Here is a 26,956-nt window from a genome sequence, read left to right as displayed (position 1 = left end):
CTAACGGGATCTTCAGATTGCCAATCAGAACAACGTTCCCAAAATAAACATGATATCCAAATAATTAAATGCCAGAATTTTCAAAGTGAACCAAATAACATCCATTTGAATTCAAATTTTGCAAGTAATTCAAAAACTCCTAGATGGAATATTCAGGAAGGGTATTTTGGCGAAAAGAAGCTTAAAAATAAAAAATGAACAGACGGATCGTTACAAGATCAAATGGGTGCATTGCTATTATATCAAACATAGGGACCTAGCTACAATGGACACACACAAGAATGCTGCTTGGGTGGTCAGGAAAATCATTGACAGCAGGAAAAAGGTGATCCAACTGCAGAATATACAGGGTGATCTTCATCAAAAGTTGGGCCAAATGCAGTCACAAGGGAAATTCCAAATCAAAAAAGCTTACTGCTTGCTACTCCCACAATTACCAAGAGTGTCCTGGAAGACAATTGTTTTGCATAGGCAAATACATCCCAGATTTGAATTCAATCTTTGGTTGGCTCCTCAGAAAAGACTCTTCGCTATTGATAGACTGCAAAAGATAGGTATTCAAGTACCCATGGAGTGTGTGTTCTGTGACAGGGGTGTAGAAATATTTGATCACTTGTTCTTTGATTGTTCTGTTACTAGAGGACTATGCGGCAGACTACTACAATGGCTAGGACTTCACATAACTCTTGGTACATGGCAAGAAGAAATACATTGGATTTGTAACATGGCACAGAGAAGGAATGGCGCGGCATCTATCAGTTGTAGTGTCTTTGGTATGATGGTGTATTGCCTATGGCAATAGAAGAACTCCATGAGGTTTCAACATGCCCAATACAATGCTACAAGGGTCTGCAGGGATATTGCTTTGCATATGCACATTCGAGGAAGACACAAGGCTCAATGGCAACCTGTATTGAGTACTTTGAACTGTTTTCCTTAATAGTGGTAGAGATGATTCAAGAGTTGTAATGCTAGTCCTAGAAGTATTGTTTTGCCTATATAGTATGTTAGATAGCTTCTTGTTCTACTTAATTGTTTTTATATTTTTGGAGACTAGGGGTCTACCCTAGCCAGGTTATGTAATGATCAATTTTTGATTAATAAAACACACTGTTAATAAAAGAAAAAAATCACCAAGTCTACCTACGTACTATAACCCATAAATGTAACTGTACAAGACCGATAGACTCGATCTACCACAACAGAATCTTCGACCGGAGTAGATACATGAACAGGCACATCAAATAGATCACAGATCATATCCAAACCCATAGAGAAATATGTAGACACATAAGAGAAAGTAGAACTCTGGTAGAATAACATTGAAGCCGCCCGATGACAGACTGAGATATTACCTGTGATAACAACATCGAAAGCCTCGGCCTCTGGCCTACCAGGGAAAGCGTAACAATGAACCTGTCCGCCATCAAGTCCCTCCGAGATGGTCCTTTTCCATATTTGATTAGGATTATTGATGTTTAACATTTGTTTCTCAAAGTCGGTAGGATTTGGAAACTTCTTTAGTTTGACTCATGTACAAATAATCGTTATGTTTCTTGAGGGATGGATTTCCTAATTAAGAAATAAGTAGGATAAAATTTTATGAATTAATTCCACGATAGAATAATTTAACTACATATATGTTATGGTACATAAAATCGCCCGACCGTTTAATGTATAATATCCCACGGATAGGCTATTGTTTTTATAATTTATTTATTACTTTCTCATTCTCATTTTATGCGAAGATGTTATCTTAGCTTAGGAGATGGATGATATAATTACTGGCGGGAAGAAGGGGCGTTTTTATGTATTAAATTTGGGACACGTGAACCCATGGTATTTTCATAAAACTAGGTATTTTATTTGTATATGTTCTAAAATTGGTATAATATTATCTGCTACCATCCATGCTACAAGAAGAATAAATGGTGTACTTGGTTGAATGTTGAGTTATTTACTTAGAGAACTTGGGGATCAAATCCCACATAATACATTTTTTCTTCTTTTTTTATCTAGTGGTGCACCATGTTCTAGAAATCCTAGATTCGCCTCTAGAGGCAAGGGGTGGTCAGTCGAACATCCTTCATCAAAATTATACATATTGTGTATATAGGTCAAATATTAATTGTTATTGTTATTGTTATTTTAGCTGTCACCTAATGTACTAAAGAACCAGGTTCTTCAATCACCTAACTGTTGGTGGTTATGCTCTAGGCCACTATATGGACCTTATTTGTTAGTTATGTTTTTGATTAATAAAAGAAGTTTTATTTATATTTCTTATTATTATATTGTTTTCATGTTACATATAATAATATATATCCCTAGTTAATCATTTATAATTTGATTATAATGGTAAAAAAAAAATAGTGTTAGCTTAATCGATAATTATGTGTACGGTACAAATTAAACTCATAGGTATTTGTTAGAGAACAACATACTGGATAGACCCGTTATGGGATCACTGCACGAATCACTGTCATAAGTGATTCTCATAATAGTTATGTCAATTAATCCTCACACCTGAGATTATCACAGTATCCTACATAAGAAACATTTTATTTTGACATTCACAAACTTTATCTTTAACCGGATAATCATAAAGTGTATGATTGAACATAATGTGAACTATGTAGAGGTGATTATTCAAGATGAAATTATCCCTCTTTTTGAGAGAGATATCTTTTGGGCCCCTCAATTAGTAAGACTGAGAAATGCATGGCTGTGCTCAAATGAACTGAAAGAGTTATCAGTATTATTTGACTTATCAATTTACTAAGGGATCGAGAAATTATATTTGAACAATATAAGGATGACAGTATACATGCCTTATGTTTGAATTAGATATCGTGTGACAAAATGACTATGACATATGCTATTTAATTAGGTTATTACGAACTTTAAATTATTATTACTTGAGTTAGTCATAATGTCTTTCTAGAGACCAATTATGATTTGTGAAATTAATATAGTATTAATTTTACTGCCAACGTAATATAAACCTATTGGGTCACACATCAAGAATGTGATGAACGGACTGGGGTTATTTTAGTAAATTTGTATTTATATATTATGAATATATAAATTAGTATTTTTGTTATTGCATTATTTAGATAACGTAATCCGAATTTATTTATGGTTAAAATATAGTTCAGATTTATATTTACATATAAATATAAATAATAGTTATCTAAAGACTGAATATTTAATCAAGTTAGGACTCCTAATTAGTTAGGATCTTAATTAATTAGATACCCTAATCAGTTAGGACTCTACATGAGCTAGGGTTCGTATTATTAGGATGAATGTATCACTATTAATAGTGAGAGATATTAATATTTCAGACTACAAAGAAAAAAAACCTTTTGCATAGTTATTTTTGAATTAACTATGACCTAAATTCTGGTAGCTAACTTAAGCTCTGCAACCCGAAATTATACCCCAAACTCGAAGCTAGCACTTCGTGTCTGTTTGTGATCATTCGTGTGTGGATACTGGTAGAGGGTGGTCGTTCGTTTCGAGCAACACCTATAGTTCGTTTTTTGTAGAAAGTATATCGAAGAATCACGCATCAAAAGGTAAGTTATCTGATCCTTTTGTCGAATTGATTGAAACACATGGATCTGCTATAGGGATTAAGTAATAAATTTTATATTCCGCAGCTATTCTGTACTTAAGATTGCATGAATTCCCTTCACTAACAAGAAGAAAAACTGTGAATGTAAATCACAAGGAATTTTACCGTGAAAAACTTCTTGCTCAAGGGAGTGAAAGACCACGACCTATTTCAGTAGGAATTGCCCCAAAAATTCACTCAAACTCAACCAGTTTAAGGTTACAATCCAATAACCAAAAAGACTAAACCTTAGTACCTTTTCCTATAAAATTCTCCTAATTGTAGCTATCCATTTCAAGAACTAAAGCATTAACTTCCTTGGAATATGTTCTTTCATTGATAGTTTGACTCTCACAAAGCTCTCCTGACAATGACTACTATTTTCCAAGAATAAATCTCAATCTTTGCGAATAGCATAAACGACAATCGTATCAATGTGGTGCTTTATATATGAGTAGGGATGGTTGAATTTTACTTGGCTTCAAGCTTCATATCCCATAGAAATTTTGTTAATTATCCAATCCTATTTGAAATTAGTTTCCTTATTTTTTTCTACCTCCACATGTTTTCTCCTATTTTCAAAGCTCTTTTCATATATACAAGTGTAAAAATATTTTCATGTTTGCACTAGTTTTCTTGATTCACGTGTTTAACAAATAAACTAAATTCCTCAAGGAATCCTTCTTTGATTTGGCATCTGCTTCGTAACTACTGATCAACAGTCCTCTCCAGTTATCTGCTAAGGACCTGATCTTCAACGTTTTCGTAGTATTTGTACGGTAAAAACCGCTATGATAAAATTGAGTCAGTCCGGCAAAAGGTCGGGGTAAGTTGGGAACATGAACGTCGAGTTGGGACGTCGATCCGGGTTCGATGATATAGAGACAGCAAGGTCCGAGATGAGTTCAGTTCGGGGATACGAGATGACGCTAGTTAGCTTTAACACGAGAAATCCGTGATTGGCCCGATTCTCGCCACCAAATCCGTCATTCATTATGTTTCTGCCGAGGAGACGCCAATTAGCGTCAACACGAGAAATTCACGATAGGCCAGATTTCTTGCTGCAAATCCCGCAGTCCGGTACGCTCGGACCGTTGGCACCGCCGGCTGTAATAAATAAATTTTTACCTTATTTAGGGGAGCATTAGGGTTTTGCCATTGTAATATAAATAGGGGTATAGCCTCATTAGTGGGCAGAATTCTACTTTTTGGCACACAAACTTTGTAACATTCATTATTCAAAGTTATAAGCCCAAAGCTTCGACCCATATGCCCGAAGTGATTTGGAGACGTCCAAATTCACAAGCATAAAAGTAAGGTCCTTACATGTCTTCAAAAGACAATCACCGGCAAGAAAAGGGTCGGTGTAAAACAAACCTAGGACACTCAAGTTATTCAAATTGGTTCGAGAATTCGTTAAGACGAAAACTATTTTAAGATCATCAAGGTCACGTTGAGGTCACATTCGGATAAAATAAAAGACCAATGTTATCCGACTCAAAGTTCGCTCGTTTAAATCTAAGCATTAGAAGCAGGAAGAAAGTAACGACAGCATGAAGTCAAAATAAAGCTTTCATATATACAAAAGGCCGAAGATGACCTTGGCAAAGTTACAAAAAAAAAAAGGGCTTTCTAAAAAAAATCCTATCTGGTCATCCGGAGAGGAATCAGAACCCTCAGGATCATCCTCCGAGCTATCTCCAAGGAGCTCCTTAAGCGCACTGTCCTCAATTGACCTCGTCTCCTCGATTTTGGCAGCAATATCATCAAGGCTAGCCTGATATTTTTCCAGAGTGAGCCTCCGAGAATTCCATTTGACATGCTTGACCATTAGCACGGACTGAGCAGTAGCCACATCGACATCAGCACGGGCTTGATCCCGTTCGGCCAAGGCTCGCTGAAGCTGGGCCGTCAATTCAGAGTTGATTTGGCTCAGTCTCGAGGGCATTAGTAGAAGTTTCAAGCTCAACCTTGTGCTCCTCGTTGGCCTTAGCATGTGTCACGACCCAATCGGAGGGCCATAACGGGCACCCGGAGCTAGCCTACCGAGTACCTCAAAACATATATCTCATAGTCATATCTGAGTGGGCCATGAAACTAGCTCATAAATATCATAACTGAAAGGGGCACATGCCCAAAAGATATATATATATATATATATAGACACACATCATCATCAATTGTGCCCATATATAAGACGACAAGGCTATCAAAGGATATAACAAAATATAGACCGAAGAGGTCATAAGACATCTAACTGTACCCATCTGTCTACGAGCCTCTACATAGAGTGCATAACATAGTAAGGATGGGACAAGACCTCGCCATGCCCATATATACACAAAAGAATCGTACCACTTTGAACTGCAACTCCTGAACAAGTGGAGTGCTCCGGTACCAACGCTGAAATGGCAGCCTAAGGATCTGTACCTTCTCCCTCTCTACCTGCGGGCATGAACGCAGCGTCCACAAATAAAGGACGTCAGTACGGACAAGGTACTGAGTATGTAAGGCATAGGAGTGACATGAGAGAGACATAAGAAACTATAAGGTAAGTGAATGCAACCTGTATGTCTGAACTGTCCCTGCGAATGGATCATATACATAATTACGGTGCATCTGAACTACCTCTGAGGGTTGATGATATGCATAATACTATGCATGCATGCATGAGGTCATATATATACATATGTATATGCGTATATAACGTCTTTCAAGACACTGTGGGCATCCCATCGTGTCGTATCGGCCGACATCATCATCATTATATTCATATCATCATCACTATATGACCAGCTGATCAAGTGGTAGCGCGCATATAACGCCGTCACCTCCCCATACCCCATACATATATACGTATATAATACAAAATATACACGCATATAGCGCCTGAGGGGTCTTGGGTTTGTACATGTATAGGTATATATATATATATACAAGTAACTCAAAAGCTTATACTGAATCTGAAGGAAAACTTTCTGAAGATACATTGTGGAACATGAATCAAGTAAGCTGTCCCTAACTCTAAGAGTGGAACCATTATGGATTAACGTTATGTATACGTTAGGTTCACAAAGATCATGCCAAGAGAAAGAAAGGGATAGCCTTACATAACTCGTCGTCTCCTTACTACTCCACGCCTATCCTTCTGAGTTTGCAAATCTATATTCAAGATGATTCACACTAAGTTTAAGTCGTTGAAACGCTTATAAGATCAAACTAAACTATTAAGTGAGCTAATGAAATTTGGGCAACATTTCCCCTATATTATCTACTTCCTCCAATTTCAAAAAAACTCCCAAACAACAATAACAACATCAACAATAACATAGCCAAGAGATTTACATTCAAATTGGACTCAAATCAATCCAAAACCCCCTTTCAAATTCAACCCATAACCAATACTTCAACTTAATACCTTATAACTTCTCTACCATGATTCTCTTCACTTCTAAGACTTACTAACCTCCAAATTAACCCAACATAAGTATAAGATGAAGAACATACCTTTTTCTTGAAGATATTTAGCTACACACAACTTGCTCCAAGATTTAATTCACCACCAATCCAACTGGAAGAAAGAACACATCTCCTCTATGAACTAGCTTAGGGTTTTCAAGGTTTGATCTTCTCTTGGAATAGCTCGGGATGTTTATGGATGATTAGGGATGGTTGAGAGAGCTTGGAGAGGCCCTAGGGATATGATTTGGTGAAATAATGAGCCCCAAGTCATGGGTTTTCAATTTATAACAAAAGGAAAATCTCCACCGCCTTATTTTTGACGCCCAGTTTGACGGGCCATCAAATAGTTTTACGGGCGTTAAATGGGGCGTCAAACAATTTTACGGGCATCAAATGGGGCGTCAAATTATCCACCAAGAATTGGATCTCTATGACCGTTTTGCGGTGAGGGTGTGCCATTTGACGAGGCACAAAACATTTTGCGGTCCGTCAAATTGCACTGCCCAAGCAGTCTTTGTTAAAACACCCACAACTTCTTACTCCAATATCGTATCGATGAACGGTTTGTTGCATTGAAAACTAGACTTAATGAACTTCAATTTGGATAGATAATGCACACCACAACTCCTCATATTCTAGGAGATATTCCTCTCTCAAGTTGGACCAAAAATCCTGTCCAAAATTCTGCCAAGTTTTTCCAAAGTTCTGACAAACTTAATTTCTTTAATTCGCTTGTTCTCCAATCCTTCCATAACTTACTAAACATGAACTTAAACCCTCATAACCATAAGATAGGAACGTATACTCTCATATATCCTTGAAGATAACTCCGGTGTCCACGATTAGGACAACTAACATCCAACGAATCTCAACATAGTAAACTATGAGGTGTAACAACCCGACTTTTTGCTTTCTCTTGAGCCACCCTTAGAATTTCTTGCTCAGAAGCCCTTTCAGCTTCAGCTTAGGCAAGTCTTTCCCCAGTGTTGGTGGCCTCGGTCTTGAGTGACTCAATTTCTTGCCATGGCTTCTTGCTCCTCAATCTGCTTGGCCGAGGCAGTAGCTTCTTGGAAAAGCTGAGCATGGTCCGCCTGAAGGACTTGATTCTTCTCGTTAAGAAGCTCGAGGTATTTCTTTGCTCGAAGGCTTTCTTTTTTGGCCTCTTCAAGCTCAACGCTGAGGACTAAATGATCCCCGTTCTACTGCAACTGTTCCTCTTTCTATTGCAAGAGAAGTTTGAACTTCTCGATTTCCCAGCCTTGGGCATCTAACTGACCCCGTATATCGTCCACATCTCTCATGGATAGGATGAAGCCCTTATTCGGAAGTACGATGGACTGCAAAAGGATAAAAGTTAAAGTTAGCAGACCAAACAAAAAAAATACCCGAAGCAAACAAAACTCTTGAAAAGATGGAACGCTTACATGATTAGCAGCATGCATCCTCTCATTAAAGAGGCATTTCCAGGACACTCTTGCTATTTTATCCTTTTCTGACTCTGACATAAAAGGTTGGAGATAGATGGCCACCCCGACAGGCCGGGATAAAAAGCTAGTATCCTCAGGGACGGTGATGGTAGCCGACCACGTCTTGGTCGGGTCGGCGCTGGGAGCAGGAAAGACTCTTCGATCTGAACCGTCATGGTTTCTCTAGAGGGACCGAGAAGGCCTCCTCGGCCATTGAGGAATGGTAAGGTGGCCAAATACTGAGTCCTTCGCCATCACACCGAATGTAGTTGCAGCCTTTTTTTCGGGGAACATCTCTTCAAAATCTGACTGCTCAAAGGAACGGGTAGGTGAGAGGGATGGTTCGGTTTGCTTGGCCCTTTTGGCAAGGGGCTCCTCTTCCAAAGATGAATCATCCCCAACGATAACAATATCCGTCTTGGGCATGATGACCCTTAACAGAGCAGGATATTAGGAAGCTTCGGTGATGGGGACTGAAAGGCCCTCGGCGGTGTCAGCAACAGAAAGTTCGGTTGAACCGGCCATGACTCTTTTCTCCAAAACATTTCCGGGAGAGGGTTCCACCTCGGCAGCAGTAGTAGTGACGGCACCGGTCCTGACTTCAGCAAGCACGATATCGTCATCTAAGAATTCTTTGAAACCCCAGACTTGTGAGGGACCGCCTTTAGCCTTTGAACTTTTCTTTCTTTTATGGCCCACCGAAGACGACTTTGGGGGCCTGGTGGACTTAGAAACACTCCTTTTCTTCTTTACGGCTTCGACAATAACCCACGTTGAGTCCGACGGATCAAATAGCAAAGCTAGCACGGCAGGAACAGTTGTTGGTTTCGGACTCGGGATTGATGAATCCTTTGGTAAACCTGAAAAGGGTAATGTCGAGTTAGAAGATGAAGATAACAAAGAAAAAACACAAATCGAGGCTGGGAAACGGCACAAACCATGATTCTTCGCCATCCATCTCTTGTCGGATAGCTCTTTCTAGGCACGCAACTGATGGGGATGTTGACTTATGATGCTCTTGATCCAGCTGAGAAGATTTTCTATCTCGTCCGGAATCCATCCAACGGCTGAAATAAAGGAGAGTTAGATATGAAATTGAAAGCATGCGAAGAAGGTAAAAAGGTTCTACGAAATTTACGTTTATCGTTCCATCACTCGGGGAATGGCATATACCCCTCCGGGATAATCTCCTCGATTTTGACAGCAACAAAGCGCTCCGACCATTCTCGGTCTCTGTTCTCGTCAACGCTGGCGATAATGGGGTATTTCCTCCTCTTATTGAGCTTTATAACCCCACCGCGAAAGATTCGCGGGCTATAAAACCTTATTAAATGGTGCAGGGTGAAGGGCGCTTTGATGTTGTCCGCCAACTAGTGGAGGCAGGTTACAGTCCGCCAGACGGACGGACCAATTTATGTAAGACACAAATTGTACACCTTGCACATGTCAAGAATAACCTCGTCAATCGGATGGTCGAGGTTGAATGTGAAGGCATAGGTATACACCTTCGAGTACCCTTCCTTGAAATCGGTGATATTCTCACATTCTCCCATAACAATGATCTCAGAAGGCCAGGTTTCCCAGCCACAGTCCTTGCAAACTCAAGCGAGGTCCTTTTCCTTGATCGAAGAATGATAACATCGGGCATCGAAGCACCTGTCGGACTTATTCGTTGACTTCTTTGGGGGCGTTTCGACCACAAACTCAGTGTCAAAATGAAAGTTCGAAGGCATAATGTCATGAGCCCGAGGTTCGTAATATTCTGATTGGTTGCTAGGCCCGGGGCTGGTGACGGTGTCAGTCATTGGAGGAGGAGAAATGGTCGGTGAAGTGTTCCTGGACGATGATCTGAAATTTATTGCCATTTTTGGTAAATTTTTGAAGATTTGAAAATCTGGATGAAGATTGGGATGACGTTATGAAGATATGAAGATTTGGTTGAAGGCCCGAGATTAGGTCAGTCCGGGGAGCTGAGATGACGCCAATTAGCCTCAACACGAGAAATTCGTGACAAGTCGGATTTCTCGCCACCAAATTCACCGTCTGTTATGCTACAGCCGAGGAGATGCCAGTTAGGGTCAACACGAGAAATCCGCGATGGGCCGAATTTCTGGCCGCGAATCCCACTGTCCGGTATGCTTGAACCGTTGGCGCCGCCAGCTGCAGTAAATAAATTTTTACCTTATTTAGGGGAGCATTAGGGTTTTGCCTTTGTAATATAAATAGGGGTAAAGCCTCATTAGTGGGCAGAATTCTACTTTTTGGCACACAAACTCTGTAACATTCATTATTCAAAGTTATAAGCTATATACTTGTTCAGTCCGGTCAACAGGAGCTTTGCACCGGGCAATTCACAGTGGGAGATAACAATTCACAGGCTGTTTCAATTCCTATTCGTTACTTGCAACTGATTGTTATTTCATATATCGTAACGTTAACAACGAATTAAACCATGTATACTAACGGTATTTCTCTCTTTCATGTTTTGTTCCTTCAATGAGGAGAGAAGTTTCTATCATTTTCCAACTTATAATTCGTTATTACCCTTTTATTGTGATAGCTATAGTTTTCTTGCATTATGGAGAAAATGTGTCTTGGGATTTACGATTTTAATTAAGTGAATAAAATTTATAAGAAATACAAAATAACTCTAGGTAAATCTCATAGTTCTCTTTGAATAAATGAGTTTGAATTCATGATAAAAATGGGGTTAAGGTATAAAGTTCATTAGCCTATTAGAGATAAATAAAATTTTCTTTAAAAAGTATATAAATTATTTAAAAGTATTTATAAAAATTAATATATTGTGTGTATATATATATATATAATTATAAAAATTATGTGTAAAATTTGTCGGTTCGGTTCAGTTCAATTTTTTTCGTCGGTTTGCTTTTAGTAAAACCAAAATCAACCCAAATATTATCGATTTTTAAAACTTTAAAACCAAACCAAACTCAACCCAAGTAAATATCGGTTTGGTTTCGATTTTCTGTTTGGATCGGTTTTTAACCAAACCGTGAACACCCCGATTAGTAGTACTTACACTATCATTGAGAACCATACATAGGAGAACACATTTTAAGAATGTTTAAAACGTAAAAGTTCCAGGACGTTATGATTCTGACACTTTGAAAAAAGAAATTTTCAAGGTCTTATCCATAGTTGACAAGCTTTAATTTATGGCCATAGAAATATTTGTAACATGTTTAAGACCATAAATTTTAAATATCTTTTTTTTTAAAAAAAAAAATCTACATACCCTCAATAATGCCATACAAAATATAATTAAGGGAATAATACTTTGAAAATCAAGAATAATATTTGTTTAAAAATAGATGTTATTTCTCAAAAAGTAATGTAAATCACACAAGGATCTGAAAAAAGTATGAACTTTTAGCATGCAAGTTAGTAGTTACTACTATAACATATTGGTTGAGAGATGCTGAATATTCAAAAGGCCAAAGTCATAGATGTACCCCTGAACTTGTCCTGATTTTTCATTTAGACCCCTTAACTGAAACGTTGACTATCTGGACCCTCGAACATAAGATAAACTGTGTCATTTGAACACCTCGTGCCAGCTGGGCACACGCGTGAAGTACACTTGCTGTGACATGGAAAAATAGACCAATAAAAATAAGCCATGTCAAAAAAAAAAATTTAAGAAAAATTAATTTTAAAATCTATTTAAATAAATTATTTAAATTAACTTCGCCGCCGCCACTGCTGCCTCGCCACCCCCGCCGCCACCACCACTACTACCTCCGCCACCCCCACCGCCGCCTCCACCGCTTCAAAATCTATTTAAATAATTAAAACAATGGTGTCGTTTTTCATCGGATATTTGTTTAAATAGATTTTGAAGTGGAGCGGCTGCGGAGGAGGCAACGACGGCAATGGCGGAGGTGAAGTGGGCTATCGGAGAGGATGAGTTGGGTTTTTCAATTTTTTTTAATTATTTAAATAGATTTTAAAATAGAGTTTTTGTTAAAATTAATTTTTAATGATTAAAAATTAAAAATAAATTGTTCTCTCACGCTCTGTTTAAAGCAGTGTATTGCACGCGTTTTGCCAGCTGGCACGAGGTGTTCAAATGGCACAGTTTATCTTATGTTCAAGGGTCCAGATGGTCAACGTTTCAGTTAAAAGGTCTAAATGAAAAATCAGGACAAGTTCAGGAGTCCATCTATGACTTTGGCCTATTCAAAACATACAATTGTAAATATATAGCTATTAAAAGAAAAAAGGAAAATTTCAATAATGTACAATCTAGCATATAAAATTACATTTGCATAGCCATATTTTTAAATTACGCCGCACATAGCCACTTTTTCACAATATACAACACTATATAACTTTATACATATGAAGTAGAAAATTTATCAACCTTGTATAAAAGTGTATAATAATGTATAGAGTGTATAATAATGTATAAGAGGTGTTTATATCCAAAAAAAAAAAAATCAATTGTATACAACATTTTTTCAATTGCAGTGAGGGTACAAATATACAACAGGCTTTTGAAGTGAGGGGTACAAATTGGGCCATTTCGGATAATTTTACAAACATGGACTAGTTCGGGTAATTATTTTTTCTAACTAGTCATAGAGGGTTATTTTCCCAAAGAAGAAATTATTTTGATGCTATATTCCCTCGATCTCAATTTGGGGTTTATATTCTTCTTTAATTTGTTCTAGAAAAAGATATTATCTTTTAATATTTAGTAAATTTTTAATTTATTATTTTCACTTTACCCTTAGTGACACGGTCTTATAGGAATCACTTGACATGCTTTCAAACTATCAGATTCAAAGGTTATTTGTTATATGATATAGAATATAAGACCAAATATTAAAAAGTATCATTTACATTTTTAAATTTCATGCGTGATCAAACAAAGACACATAAAAAAATATAGAGTATTAAGTACTACTTATCATACCTCTTTGTATGACACTACCCTGCAATTATGAAATTCAGAACCAGAAAATACAGATAATAAGAACAAAATTTTCAAAGAGTAGATAGTCCCATATATTTGCAAACCCTCCAATTTCTGCTATGGGAGCTGGGAACAGACAGATATAAAGGCATTTGACATAAAAATCTCGCCTCGTTAAGTTTTATCCACGAAAAAAAACTCTTTAAATTGACTTTTTCGTTAAAAAAAGAGAGATAAAAACGAATTGAAAGAGAGCTGTGAAGCGTGAATAGTATTATTGTACTTAAAAAAAAATATTCGTATATTAAAAAATATTCGTATATTCTTTAGGAGACATAGACAATTTTCTTCAAAATTCGTCAAAGCCAAATCATCATGCAGGATTATTAGCCTCTTGCATGGATAACATAATTTGATTTATAGAGGAAGAAGATGACTATTCGTAACAAGCATCTTAGTTCTGGACAAACATCTAAAAAACATCAAAATTTTAAATAATACTAAAATCTATTACAATAATAGAATGAAAAAATAAATAGTTTATGAAAATGTGTGATGCACGTGCATCCCTTATTAATTACTTCATACAAAAAATGTCTTAAGTTTCTTGCTTCGAAATTGTCTCCGGTTAAGCTTTGTCAAGAGCCAAGCTTCAAACATGTATGTTTGAACTTCAAATTCGCACGACTAAAATTGATCTTGAAGTTGGCTTTCTATGCACTTCACCCTACATTCTCGGGCTACGACTATTAAACACCTAAAGTTGGCCGATCTGCACCTATTAAACATACACTTTTCTTTTCTTTTTTTGTTTTGATGTGATCTTTTCTAATTGGTCTGATCTCGACCTCATCTTCGGGCATACTTCACGCATTTTGTAGTTTTGGTTGGCTTTTCAATTTTACCCTTGTCATTAAGTTATCATTTTCTAAACTTATTGGAGTATTAATAGTGAAAATTATTAATTTAAAACATAGTTAATAAGGGTAACTTAGTAAAAATAAGCAGTTAGTGATATTTTCTAAATAGAAGTGTAAAATATAAATTGGACAAGTAAAAAATAAACTGAAGGAACACAACTCTCTAGAAAGTGCTTCCACGCTTGAAGAGTGATAAAAAGTAAATTGGTCAAATAATCCTTATAATTGATAATAAATTGATTTGTTAGTGGTGTACCAAAAAAACACTTAAGATGGATTGAAGAGAGTATTATTATTTAATGAGGTACAAAAATTTTATTGGTAGTTTGTATCTCATTTAATATTTTCTTTAAACGATGCTCTTAATGGAGATATTTAATTAATATATTAAATATTTCATTTAATTTGATTTTATATTGCAAGAATACATATATGGCGTTTTAATTGTTTGTAAATTACTACTATATATAAGCAAGAATGAGGATTTTGTAGTCCTCACATGGTCATTTTTGTTATTTCTTAGAGTTTCTTTTAGAGGTGACATGTGTTCATTTTTATGATTTTGTCTCGTTCCTCTTTTATGTTGCCCCTAATTTAATTTAATATTACTTTAATTGCAATAAGATAATTAGGTAAATAAGCAAAAAAATACTTTTCAGATATCTTGTATGACCCTAATTCAACTCCCCCCCCCCCACCCCCACCCCACCCCCACCACACTAATTTTCTACGTTGTAAATAAATATATGTTGATTGCATTTATTTTATTTATAAGCTTCTGTCAACAAAAAATAATCTTAAAAAATATAATGATTCATATAGGAGTGCAACTATTCAAGAAATAAAATAACTAATAATTCATATAGTTTTTGCGTAGCTTTTAAATATATTTGTTTTAATCATTCAAAGTACTATAAGTCCACATAAGTAGTAATTCAAAATATTTTAAAAAAATAGAAAAATATAGTAATACCTTCACATAAATGAGACGGGAGGAACACTTTTCCTCCTTAACAAAAATAAATGACATCAAGAACATTTTGCTCTATGCCATAATAAATCTACTAAGACTCGTTAGACATTGTGCATATTCATTTTTTGATGATTCCATCTTCTGAGATGGATATGACTAACATAGATATTTACAAGTCTATTTATAGTTCTTTTTCTTCTATCTTAACCTCAAAAACTATATATAAATTCCACTTACAATATTGTTTGTGGCACTCCTCTAGAGATTTTAGAATTTAACATTATTATGAATAATTTGTTGGTGAGTTCTTGCTATTGAGTGGAATGAGTGTTTACAACTCTAGGGGAGAATGTAACAACCCTATTCCTCATTTTGAGCATTCATACACTAAATCATGATTTGTGACCTTGTTTAGGTTGATAATACTATTTGGAATTTTGTTCACAAGATTTGTATTAGGACCAAAGATGTCTAAAACTTAACGCTCCAAGATTCTAATCGGATCACCATCGCTTACAGTTGGGCATCTCGCCCAATCTCACCATCGATGGCTCCGGCCAATACCACCGAGCAACCTCCTAGACAAAACACCAAAGCTACTACCATACCCAAGAATTAACTGTCAATCAAACAAAATCACCACAGAAAAACTCACAATCGAAAGAAATATATACAGGCCATGCACATCCCTAAATCTACAGAGCAAAATCACAAAACCATTAAACTACCATATCGCCCATTCGAAATTGAAAACGCTTTAGAAAAGGTTTCATTCACAACTGAAGAAGATGCTCTGCTAGCCCACAATTGTCGTCTCACCTTAGTCGACAAATTCTCAAGAAACAAATCCCAAATTGATACCATCGAAAAGAAATCAAGAGAAAATTCCCACTTAAAGGGGAATTGATGATTGGACTCTTCGATTCAAGACATGTATTCTTGGATTTCACCGATGAAGACGACTACAAAAACCTCTACTACCGGCGATACATACCATTCAATATGGAGGCAGTTATGAGACTCCAACGATGGGCAAAAGACTTCAAGCCCACAGAAGAAACAACTTTAGCTCCGGTGTGGGTGATCTTCTCAGGACTTAAGTGGCATTACTTCCATTGGGAGGCAATTTGTAGGATAGTCACACCAATTGGATACCCACTTGCCCTTGATAGAGCCACTAATTCAAAAACAAGACCAAGCGTAGCCAAGGTAAGGTGGAGATCGATCTAGCCAAGCCAAGAATGACAGAGATCAAAATTAGTGTTGTAAACCAATCCATAGGGAAAACAGAAGAAATAATTGATAAGTTGGTATTTTACCTACTTATCTATTCTTTATACTTAGATTTTTGTTATGTTTGATCGATAAAATAGTGCACTTATAATGTTTTCTTGGTGTTTTATAGGTTTATATGGTTGAGAAGTGATCGGGAAGAAATCAAGTGATAAACAAGTCAAAAAGAGACCAAATTGAAGAAATGAGAAAAAAGGGTAACAATTGCAAAAAAGACCAGATTCGTAAATTTGCAAATTAGGGATTGTTTTGGTCATATTTTGATGTGAGAAAATTAGAAAGCTATAAGAGCATGACTTGAGAGAACTTATTCTCATCTTTGGCCATTTTGCAAGTCTTAGAGAGATAGGGCTCTAACACCCACAGTTGGGGATTGAAGATTTGAAGACTTTGATGAGAAATTTCTTACTCTTTTACTCATTTTTTCAATTCCTTATTTTGTATTGTATATTTAAGTGTATAAAATTTTATTCCATCACTTTAATCTTGTTTATGGAAATATTCATTTGTAAAGTTGGATTAAGTCTCTTGTTATGCTTATGTATTGAACGTTTTTTATTGCTAATGAAGTGGGTCTTTGTTTTTTTAATTAATCTTGTTCTTTAATGCTTCTTAAGGGATTAACTAACCCTAAGACTTGCCCATTTACTTCGATTTGAGCTCGGAATAGGAAAATTGAGGTTGGGAAAGATTAATTAACAAGGATTTGGGGCTTTAAACCCCATCTAATAACTTGAGCTGGGAATAGAAAAGTTAACTTGAGGTTAAATTGATTGTGCTTAACTACACACTCTAAAGCTTGGAAGAGCTTAGAGCGAAATTCATTGATTTAGTCGGAAGACTTTCAATGAGATTTTAGAAATCATTATCAATTAACAAAACTCGCTCTTAGTTGTAAAATCGTGAAATACATTGGATCGTTACTTGAGGGTAATTTCCCTTGTATCCATGCTTGTGGCTATTGATCATTTTACTATCTTTCTAGGTTAGTTTATATTTCCGTATTAGTTATAATCTTTTCAAAAATCAAAATATTATCAAGTGTTTGGCTTAGCGTAGAAAGTAATAATTCCTACTTTGCCTAACCGCCTACATATTGTTCTCTGTGGGATCAATCTCGACTCATAGTTGGGTAAATTATATTGCGTATGACCGTGTGCATTCTATATAATAGAGTGGATTGGACATTATCAATTTTGGCGCTGTTGTCGAGGAACAATTTGGCTTATTTAGGCTAGTTTGTGAAATAAGCTAACTTGCTTTGGTCCAAACTTGTGAATATTTGTGTAATTATTTTCTTTTTATTTTATTTTACTTTTGTGGGTTTAAATGGCATCATTCCATGAAAATGGCTCGGATGGTAGTTGTTTATACTTTGATGACCCATGTCCTTATTATGGAGGACCCCATTCGTGGCAAACTTGTTTAAAGTCTCCCGGGGGAGGATTGTGCGCACAATCTCGAACCCTTGAGTGGAGCATATGTGATAAATGTGGAGATCAAAATGGTCATTTGGGTAATTGTGCTTATGTGTCATTCCCTTCTCTAAACCCCCACTATGACGACTCTAATTTGTGTTGTGATATTGATAGGGATATGGAAGTGGAAGAAGTTGAGATTGATCAAAATGGAGAGTTTAAGCTCATGATGGAATGCCTACTTGAAGGAGGAAATTAAAAGCAAAAAACCTTGGAGGAGTACTTGGAAACTAGTCTCCAAAATGACTTGATGAATGAACACAAATCCTTCATGGGCATTTGAACAATATCACGATGAAATCTCAAATGCTCAATATGAGAAGATAATGCCTATGTTAGAGGCCAATCATGAAAATGAGGAATCAAGAATTGAACACCCTCTAACCGAATCCATGCTTATTGGAGATGCCAAAGAAGAAATGAACTAGATTCATCTAGTTACATGAAAAATATGGATGCTATTGACTCTAGTTCGGTGGAAAAAGAGGATGTCAAAATTCGAGCAAATTTACAAATCTGATGGTTGAAGTCTCACTCTAAGCCTTTTTCAACATTGGAGTAGTATGGTGATATGAAAGTTGAGCCATACGATTCCTTGTGGGATGGCGAAGAAGAAAGACGAGGGCCATACATCTTGCAATTTGAAAACTCAAGAACGCAAAATGACATTCCTCACATGAAAGCCAAGAAGTGCAAAATGAAGAAATTGACATTTGACTTGTTCATTTACTTACCACTCCCACCGCTCATGATCACAAACTTGAGTCCAAGTTAGGTGCCCAATTCATATCCTCTAAGTGGAGGCAAAAGTGGTAAAGTTAACTCACGTCGTGCTACGACGTTAAATGTGACGCTTGGTAGGAGGCAACCCATTGTTTTCAAATTTTTAAGTCTTTTTTTTTTTTTTTTTTTACTTTCTTAAAAAAGAACAAAAAATTTATTTTTTGATAAGTTCTTATATTTCAATTCAATTTAGTATTTTTAACTATTTGATAAGTACGTTTTGTTGTTTTTGATCAATCTACCAAGTTTCATGATTTTTGGAATTAATTTGAATTTAACTTTGGGTGTTGAAGTAGTTGCACGTAAAAGGAAAAATGTTTTTGCAAAAGACTGCTTTAGGAGTGCAGCCTGCACTTCTTTCCAGTGACTCCAATTGAGCTTCAAAACTATACACTCCCCCATCCTTTATTTTCTCATCTGCACATAACACACGAGCCCTGCCCTTTTTGTTTTGTTTGTCCCTTCTCTTCTTAATACACAAGCACATAAAACAACACTCACCCACAATTAAGGACACAAATGCACACACAATTAAGGACACAAAAACGCAGAGCAAACTGCTAGCAACCAAAAAAATAAAATAAAAATCTTGTTTCTTTTGTCTCCCATCATTCTTAGGCAATCAGGTAAGGTTTCTATCCTCTCCATATCTAAATCATCTTCCTCTTCTCTGTGCTATAGACCCATTCCTCTATCTCCCATGGATAAATATTTTGTGCGAAATTGGAGTTGCTTTGGCCTTATTGGCGAATTTTATTTGAGTAGTTGTGAGCGGGAACTGGTGTTGAGTGTTATCTTGACCTGAGAACTATAATTCCCAAATTTTTGGGAGGGTTGAACAATCACCATTGTTGTTGAAACCAAGCTTACAGTAGAACGCACGCAACCTGCTCGATAAATTGTCTGAGAGAAAAATAAATTCGCTGGTGAAGTCTGAGTAACCGAACGCTATTAGGAGTCGATTCTGAGTAAGTTTTGGGTAGTAAAGTAGGTTGTGGATAACTTGGTCAGATCGTTCGAGTTTGAAACTCTCCATGATTGTTGTGTTGACGTTCTACTGCTTGGCACGTGTCGAATGTCATGCTTCTTTTCTGAATGTAGTTCTTGAGATTTAGATAATTATTTAGATACATCTGAATTGTCTTAAAGTTTTGTGCATACTGATATGGGCTGTTTTTGTTTTAAAAGGATAAATTGTTGAATGTGCCAATTGCCTTGAAAAAGAGATTGATGTTTTCTGAAAGTTAAGAAAGTATTCTTTGAAGTCTTGAGTTTACTGAACTAAATTGCCAATTGGTTTATTATGGAGTTACTATGCACTACATTGTGAGTATACCGTTTTGCCATTAAATTTTAGGTGCTAGATCTCCTGAATGCTATTTCTTGTACTAGACAATGAGTTACTATGCATTCTTGAACCATTTTGTTGGCATGATGACATGATGTCCTTTGATAATTCTTCTATGAACTTCCTTGGCTTGTAACGTGGTGCTAAATGTGAATATATTGACTTGATCACGTATTGATCAGGCAACATTGTTCTACCTAGTTGGTTGGGCTGATGAACATTGATCCTTTATTTTGAGTGTTAGTGACTAAAGTGTTAGGATGATTTTCTGAGTGGTCAAGGAGAAGCGAATCAAGTCAGGGAGGAAGAGATTTTTGATGCCGCATAGCTGCCCAGCTCCGAACACACGTTCTTCCGGAGATTCCTCTTACTTTGCTCTTATTTTTAGTTGCATTGAGGGCAATGCAACATTTTTAAGTTGGGGGTGACACTTTATTATTTTTGTGATGGGTGTGATATGTCATGATGGATGATAATTTGGTACTTTTGTGACGGGTGTGATATGTCATGATGGATGATAATTTGGTAGATTGACTTTATTTTGGTATTTTTTTAATATTAGTATGATTTTTTTATTTTTAGCGACTACCTTCTTTAGTTTTTGATAGGAGTAAAAGTGGTGTGGGATGTGATTTTTGCCCCTCGACCCATTTTTGGCTTGCTTGGTACCAACACATTTAAACCCTAGCATATGAATTTTTGACTTTTGAAAAAGAAAAATTATTGAAGTGATGATTCTTGTTGTGACCTTTAGACTCAAGTTTTGGCTCTTATGTTCACTAATTAGTCTCTTTAGGCTACGAGTGACTTTTTGAGTTCATTTGATTCAATTGGGTTTTGAATACATATTCTACTTGGGTTTTCATGTGCCATGTGAAGTGAGATTATTGTGGGTTCTTTTGCATTATTTGTGTCTAGAACTTGCCCGGAATGAGTTTCAAGGCGAAATCCTAGACTATACTTGGTTTGAAAAATGATGATAGGCCTTCCTTGAACCGTATTTGTGCCTTATTTCCTACCCTTGCATGTATTCCCTAGTCAACCCCTTTTAAGCCTTTAACCTTTTCTTTCGCAACCATGTTACAGGCTTTAACCTTTTGTTCTTTATTGACCTATCTTTTGGCATTCTACCTCCCTAAGTATTTTAAAAGTGCAAACATAGGCTAAAACCTAAGTTTGGGGGTGATGGTTAGAAATGTTGTGATGTGAGAGTTGCTTTAAAGGTGAAAAGGTGGGAAAAAAAAGTAGTAGAAGAGAAAAGGAAAAAAAGAAATTGGAAACTTTCTTATTACTTTGAAAAAGGAAAAAGAAAAAGAAAAAGGAAGGAATAATAAAGAGTTGTGAATAAAGAGAAAACTAGTTGGTGAAATGAAAAATGAAGAAAAGGGTGGAAAAGTTTGAAAGGAAGTGTGTTTTGATTGTTGCGAACTGTAGTGCTTAGGGAGGTTTTGAGTCACTATTTCCAAATTATGCCCCTACCTTAACCAAAAGCCTACATTATAACCCTTTAAGTCCTAATTAATTTTGAACCAAGTGCGTCTAAATTAGTGGAGAAATACATGAAGGGAAAGCCTATGGTACTACTTGTGTGCATTTGAACATCTTTGCGTGTGTGTGTGTGTGAGTGAGAGAGAGAGAGAGAGAGAGAGTTAATTCTTTCCATTTAATAGCCCATTTGTGTTTTGAATTGCATTTTCTAAGTGTGGGATTCTCTCTTTGAGTGTGAGGGTACATGAGAATTTGAGTTGTGAATTTATTCCATTTTCCAATTAAGAGGAATGAACAAGAGAAAGTTGTTTTGTGGTAAGGAGGCAAATTTTAAAGCTTAAGTGTCATCACTTGATTGCTACTTTGATAAACTTGGTATTTGATCACTTGAAATGAAATGATTTTTTTGAGAAGTTGTTGGTGATTCATATGTCTTGGATTAATTGTTGGTACCAATCAAAGTCATGTGTTTGTGCTTAAGTAGACTTTTTGACTTGGTGTGATGTTGGTGCATTATTGAGTTGATTCCTTGGAAGGAAATTGTAAGGTGTACTAGATTACTGTTTCAGATGCATGATACAAGGCCATGGCAATTGGAATTGCAGAAGAATCCAAACGGAGAATGGCAAAGAAAGTACTTCACAAGCTCCGAAAAAAATACCAAGGAAAGAATTCAAAAAGGGGAAAATAGTACCAAGGGTCAAGAATTGCACAAGAATCAGTCTAACAATGGAAAAACAGCAAAAGTAAATGGTTCACCAGATTCTGATCAAATGGACATTATCCTGGACAAAGAAGAAGAGAATTTCATAGCATATAAGACAAAATTTCAAAGGAACACATGGACATCATTAATGAAGATCCTATTAAAAACACCTCTAATCAAGTAGGATTCACTGCTGAGGATAGTGAGGAGCTTAGAAAACAAAGCCAAGAAATGGAAAAAAAGGAAAAGGAGGATCATGGCAAACAAAGTCTAGACTATACAAGCACCCTCATTCTCCACCTGCTAGGATGAGACCACCTTATCCTAAGAAGAGGAAGAAAAAGCAGAAAAAAGTTCAGTTTATCCTTGATAATGAAATTGAAGCAGGATATCCTGGTGATGAAGAACACTGAGAAACCTCCCGGAACACCAAGGATCCCAGGGAGAAAGTCTAAGGAGAAAGAACTGACAATTTCTAACTCTTTTGATGTTTTGGCTAACTCTTTTCCTTTGGATGCAAGTGCAGAATTATCTGTTGTTCCCATGGAGAAAAACACTCATAATTCAGTCCACAACAAGGAACTAACAGTTGCCGAATTCAATAGGGAAAACATAGAGGATCATTCTGATCAGCATGACAGTTCCACTCAGAGTGACAATGAGAGTGCCTCTGATCAAAAGGGTAATCCCAATGTCAGAAGAAAATTATTTTTTGACAATGATATTCTTTGAACAATATAGAGATTATAAGCTCTAACAATTAATTACCTAGAGGAACTAGCATCCTCCAAAGTGATAATCCTTGTCGACACAAAGGAACCAGGATCACACCTTCCAAAATTTCTCAATGATCAATTTTCTTTCATGGAATGCTAGGAGCATTAAAACCATGGGTGCTTGGGAAAGGCTGGGAAGACTTAGACTACAGTACCAACTCTAATTTGCATGCATTCAAGAACCTAAAAGAAAAGAGAAGCATATCATTAAGTAAATGATGAAATTAGGATTTCAACACTGTTATCACAATCTTAGCAACAAAATCTGGCTCTTCTGGGATTCCAGTATTAATGTAGATATCATAGACAATGCTTATCAACATATTACTTGTCAAATTTTCTGTCCTCAGGGTAGTATTAGTTTTCACGTTACTTGTGTATATGCTGAGTGTACCATACCTCTTAGAAAACCCCTTTGGGAAGAGCTCCAAAGTTTGGCTGACAAACTAAAGGGCCCATGGGAGGTGATAGGGGATTTTAATGTAATCACCTGTCCTGAGGAGAAAGATGGCGGTGCACCATACAATACACACAAGAGTTTAGATTTCCTTGAATGTGTAACTGACTGTAGTTTAATTGATGCAGGATTTTCAGGTGCCCAATTCACCTGGTGCAACAACTGGGGCACCCCAAATCCATATGGAAGAGGCTGGACAGACTACTGTATAATGAAGGATGGTTAGACAGTTTCAATGACACAAAGGTTACTCACCTTTTTAGAACAGGTTCTGACCATGCACCCATACTTGTCTGTGTATAAAAAGAAAAAATAATTGCAAAGAAGTATTTTAGATTTTTGAATGTGAGGTGTGGACACAGAGATTTCATAAAGACAGTAATAGATGTTTGGTCCATGCCTACTAATGGAACTGTTATGTGGCAATTACATTGTAAGATGAAAGCTTTATCTTCAAAACTTAGTGATTGGTCTAGACTTGCTTTTGGTGATCTGTTCAAAGTTGCTAAAGAGGCTGAAAAGCATATCAACAACCTTGAGAAAACATTAGTAGATGATACCAATGAAGAGAATAGAAGTGCCCTTGACAAGGCCAAAGCAGATTTACAAAACTGCTAAAAAAACCAGGAAGCTATATATAGGCAAAGAGCCAAAGCTAAAGGGCTACAAGATGGAGACAAAAACACTTCTTATTTCCACAAGGTGATCAAGATAGAAGAAGAAGAAGGCTGAATATTCATAATATATTGGATAAGGAGGGGCATAGACTGTCAGGGCACAATTAAGTTGCAGAAGCAGCTATAAAGCATCTTGAAGAGTTATTTAGTTATTAGGAATGTGAAGGTAGCTCTAGAATTCTAGACCAGATTCCCATATTTGTAACAGAGGTCATGAATGCCAACCTTATTGCTAAACCAACCATACAAGAGGTAAGAAATGCAGTAAAGGACATGGACCCAGACAGTGCACCAGGTCCTGATGGATTTGGCGCAAAATTCTATCAAGTTCGTATAGATATCGTTATCACTGATCTGCATAAAACTATATCTGAATTCTTTGAAGGAGCTCAAATACCAAGGTATGTCTCTCATACTTGTTTAGTTATGCTCCCTAAATGCCCCCAACCCCAAACTTTTTCTGGTATTAGACCCATTAGTTTGTGTAACATATTTAGTAAGATAATTGCTAAGATTCTTAATAATAGAGTCAGCAAAGTTTTACCTGTCATAATCTCTTCTAATCAGAGTGGTTTCATTCACGGCAGATCCATAACTGATAATATCTTATTAGCCCAAGAACTAGTGCAGGATATTTCTAAGCCACAAAGATTATAATGTTGTTCTCAAACTTGACATGATCAAAGCATATGATAGGGTGTCATGGCCCTATCTATGCAGAGTCATGAGAAAGTTTGGTTTTAATGAAATCTGGATTGACATTATTTTCAGACACGTCTCTAATAACTGGTACTCAATTGTTCTTAATGGGACCAGAAATGGATTTTTTAAATCAAGCAGGGGACTTAGACAAGGTGACCCCTTGTCCCCTCTCTTTTTATTATATGTGCTGATTTACTGTCTAGGCTTCTTAACAATTTGGCCAATGATGAGCATTATTCAGGTTATCATAGACCACTAAAGGGTCCCAATATCACACATCTTGCTTTTGCAGATGATGTAATATTGTTCACCTCAGGTAAACCATCTGACATAAGAAAAGTCTTGAAGTTACTAACTGTTTATGAAGATGTTTCAGGTTAGCTGATTAACAAACATAAAAGTTGTGTTGCTGTTGCACCAAAAGCTAACATAGAGCTAAAATATAGAGTAGCTCACTTGACAGGAATGCAGAGGAAATAGTGGCCCATCAAATACCTGGGTTGCCCCCTGTTTGTTAGTAGAATGAAGATTGTTTACTTTTCAGAAATGGTTCATTCAATCACAAAAAGGATCCATACATGGCATGCCAAGTTTCTCTCTATGGGTGGCATGATTATTTTAATAAAGCATATACTGCTAGCCATGCCAGTGCATCTGCTAGCAGCAATGAAACCACCAAAAGGGACTTTTGAGAAACTGGAAGGAGCTATTGCTAGATTCCTATGGAGTGGAAATGAATCCAAAAGAAAATACCATTGGTACAAGTGGATAAAGATGTGTCTGCCTTATGAAGAAGGGGGTGTTGGTTTTCAGATGCCTAAGAGATGTGAGTAAAGCATTTATGGCAAAACAATGGTGGAATTTGAGAACAAAAAAGTAACTAAGGAAGGAGTATATATTATCCAAATACTGCTCAAGAACTAATCCTGTTATCAGAACAGTTGTTGGTGCTCAATCACAAATATGGAGGGCAATTTGCAGCATCAGGCAACCCACAGAGGACAACATTATATAGCAAGTAGGACAAGGCAATTTTTCTTTCTGGTATGACAACTGGAATGGTGAGGGTGCACTGTACAAATTGCTTCCCCAAGACTATGTTCCAATCAAATGTAACTTAAATGAGGTATATTTGGAATTGGAATAGAGCAGGATATAGGTTCCCTTTGGCAATAAGAGTTGTTCATCACATCACAATTCACTTCAACACTAATAAGGCTGATAAGTCAGTTTGGACCCTTAACCCTGAAGGCAAATTTACAGTTTCATCAGCTTGAAAACTGTTGAGGAAAAAAGCAGATAGGAACTGGCATGATAGGAGAACATGGCACAAGAATTGCTCTCTGAAATTCAATTTCCATCTCTGGAGAGTCATCAAAAACAGATTATCTGCAGATAACAATATTGGAAGATTCCAAATTCATGGTCCATCCATTTGCTGATGCTGCACTGTCCATAAGATAGGAACAATTGAGCATTTATTTGGCCAAAATGACCTAGCTCAGGAGCTATGGGCTAAAATATGTCATCCTATGGGTATCAAAGTTCAAAACATTCCCCTCAGACAAATGATGGTTCACTGTTGGAGATTAAAGACCAAAAATCCTGTCTCAATGCTTGTCAAAGGAATTCTTCCTCAAGTAATTTGTTGGGATATCTGGAAAGTTAGATACAATATCAGGTTCAACTTCATCAAGTTCAACAATGCTATGTCAATTAAAAACATCACATCACATATTTTTCAAATCACCAACATCCAATTTCCTCTGCTGAACCCAGAAACAGATCGGTATGTGTTCTGCAACAAACTGAATAACAACTACTCTAAATTGACTATCAAGACTGTCAAATGGTACCCTCCTCCAA

At 36.6% G+C, this 26,956-nt stretch overlaps 1 protein-coding gene across 1 annotated transcript; it reads left to right on the top strand.

The window, feature by feature from the left end:
• Window positions 1-265: 265 nt before the first annotated feature.
• LOC132608033 (uncharacterized) lies at window positions 266-802 on the top strand. Its single transcript, XM_060322113.1, has one exon. It carries the CDS (start codon window positions 266-268, stop codon window positions 800-802), a length of 537 nt encoding a protein of 178 aa, XP_060178096.1.
• The last annotated feature ends 26,154 nt before the right edge of the window (window positions 803-26,956 follow it).

Source organism: Lycium barbarum, chromosome 8 (assembly GCF_019175385.1).
Source record: "Lycium barbarum isolate Lr01 chromosome 8, ASM1917538v2, whole genome shotgun sequence".
Classification (NCBI taxonomy): Eukaryota; Viridiplantae; Streptophyta; class Magnoliopsida; order Solanales; family Solanaceae; genus Lycium; species Lycium barbarum.
This window is presented reverse-complemented; position numbering and strand designations above follow the sequence as displayed.

What these genes read in the sequence shown, in the direction of transcription:
- LOC132608033 (XM_060322113.1), top strand. Translation starts at nt 266, where the DNA reads ATGGACACACACAAGAATGCTGCTTGGGTGGTCAGGAAAATCATTGAC.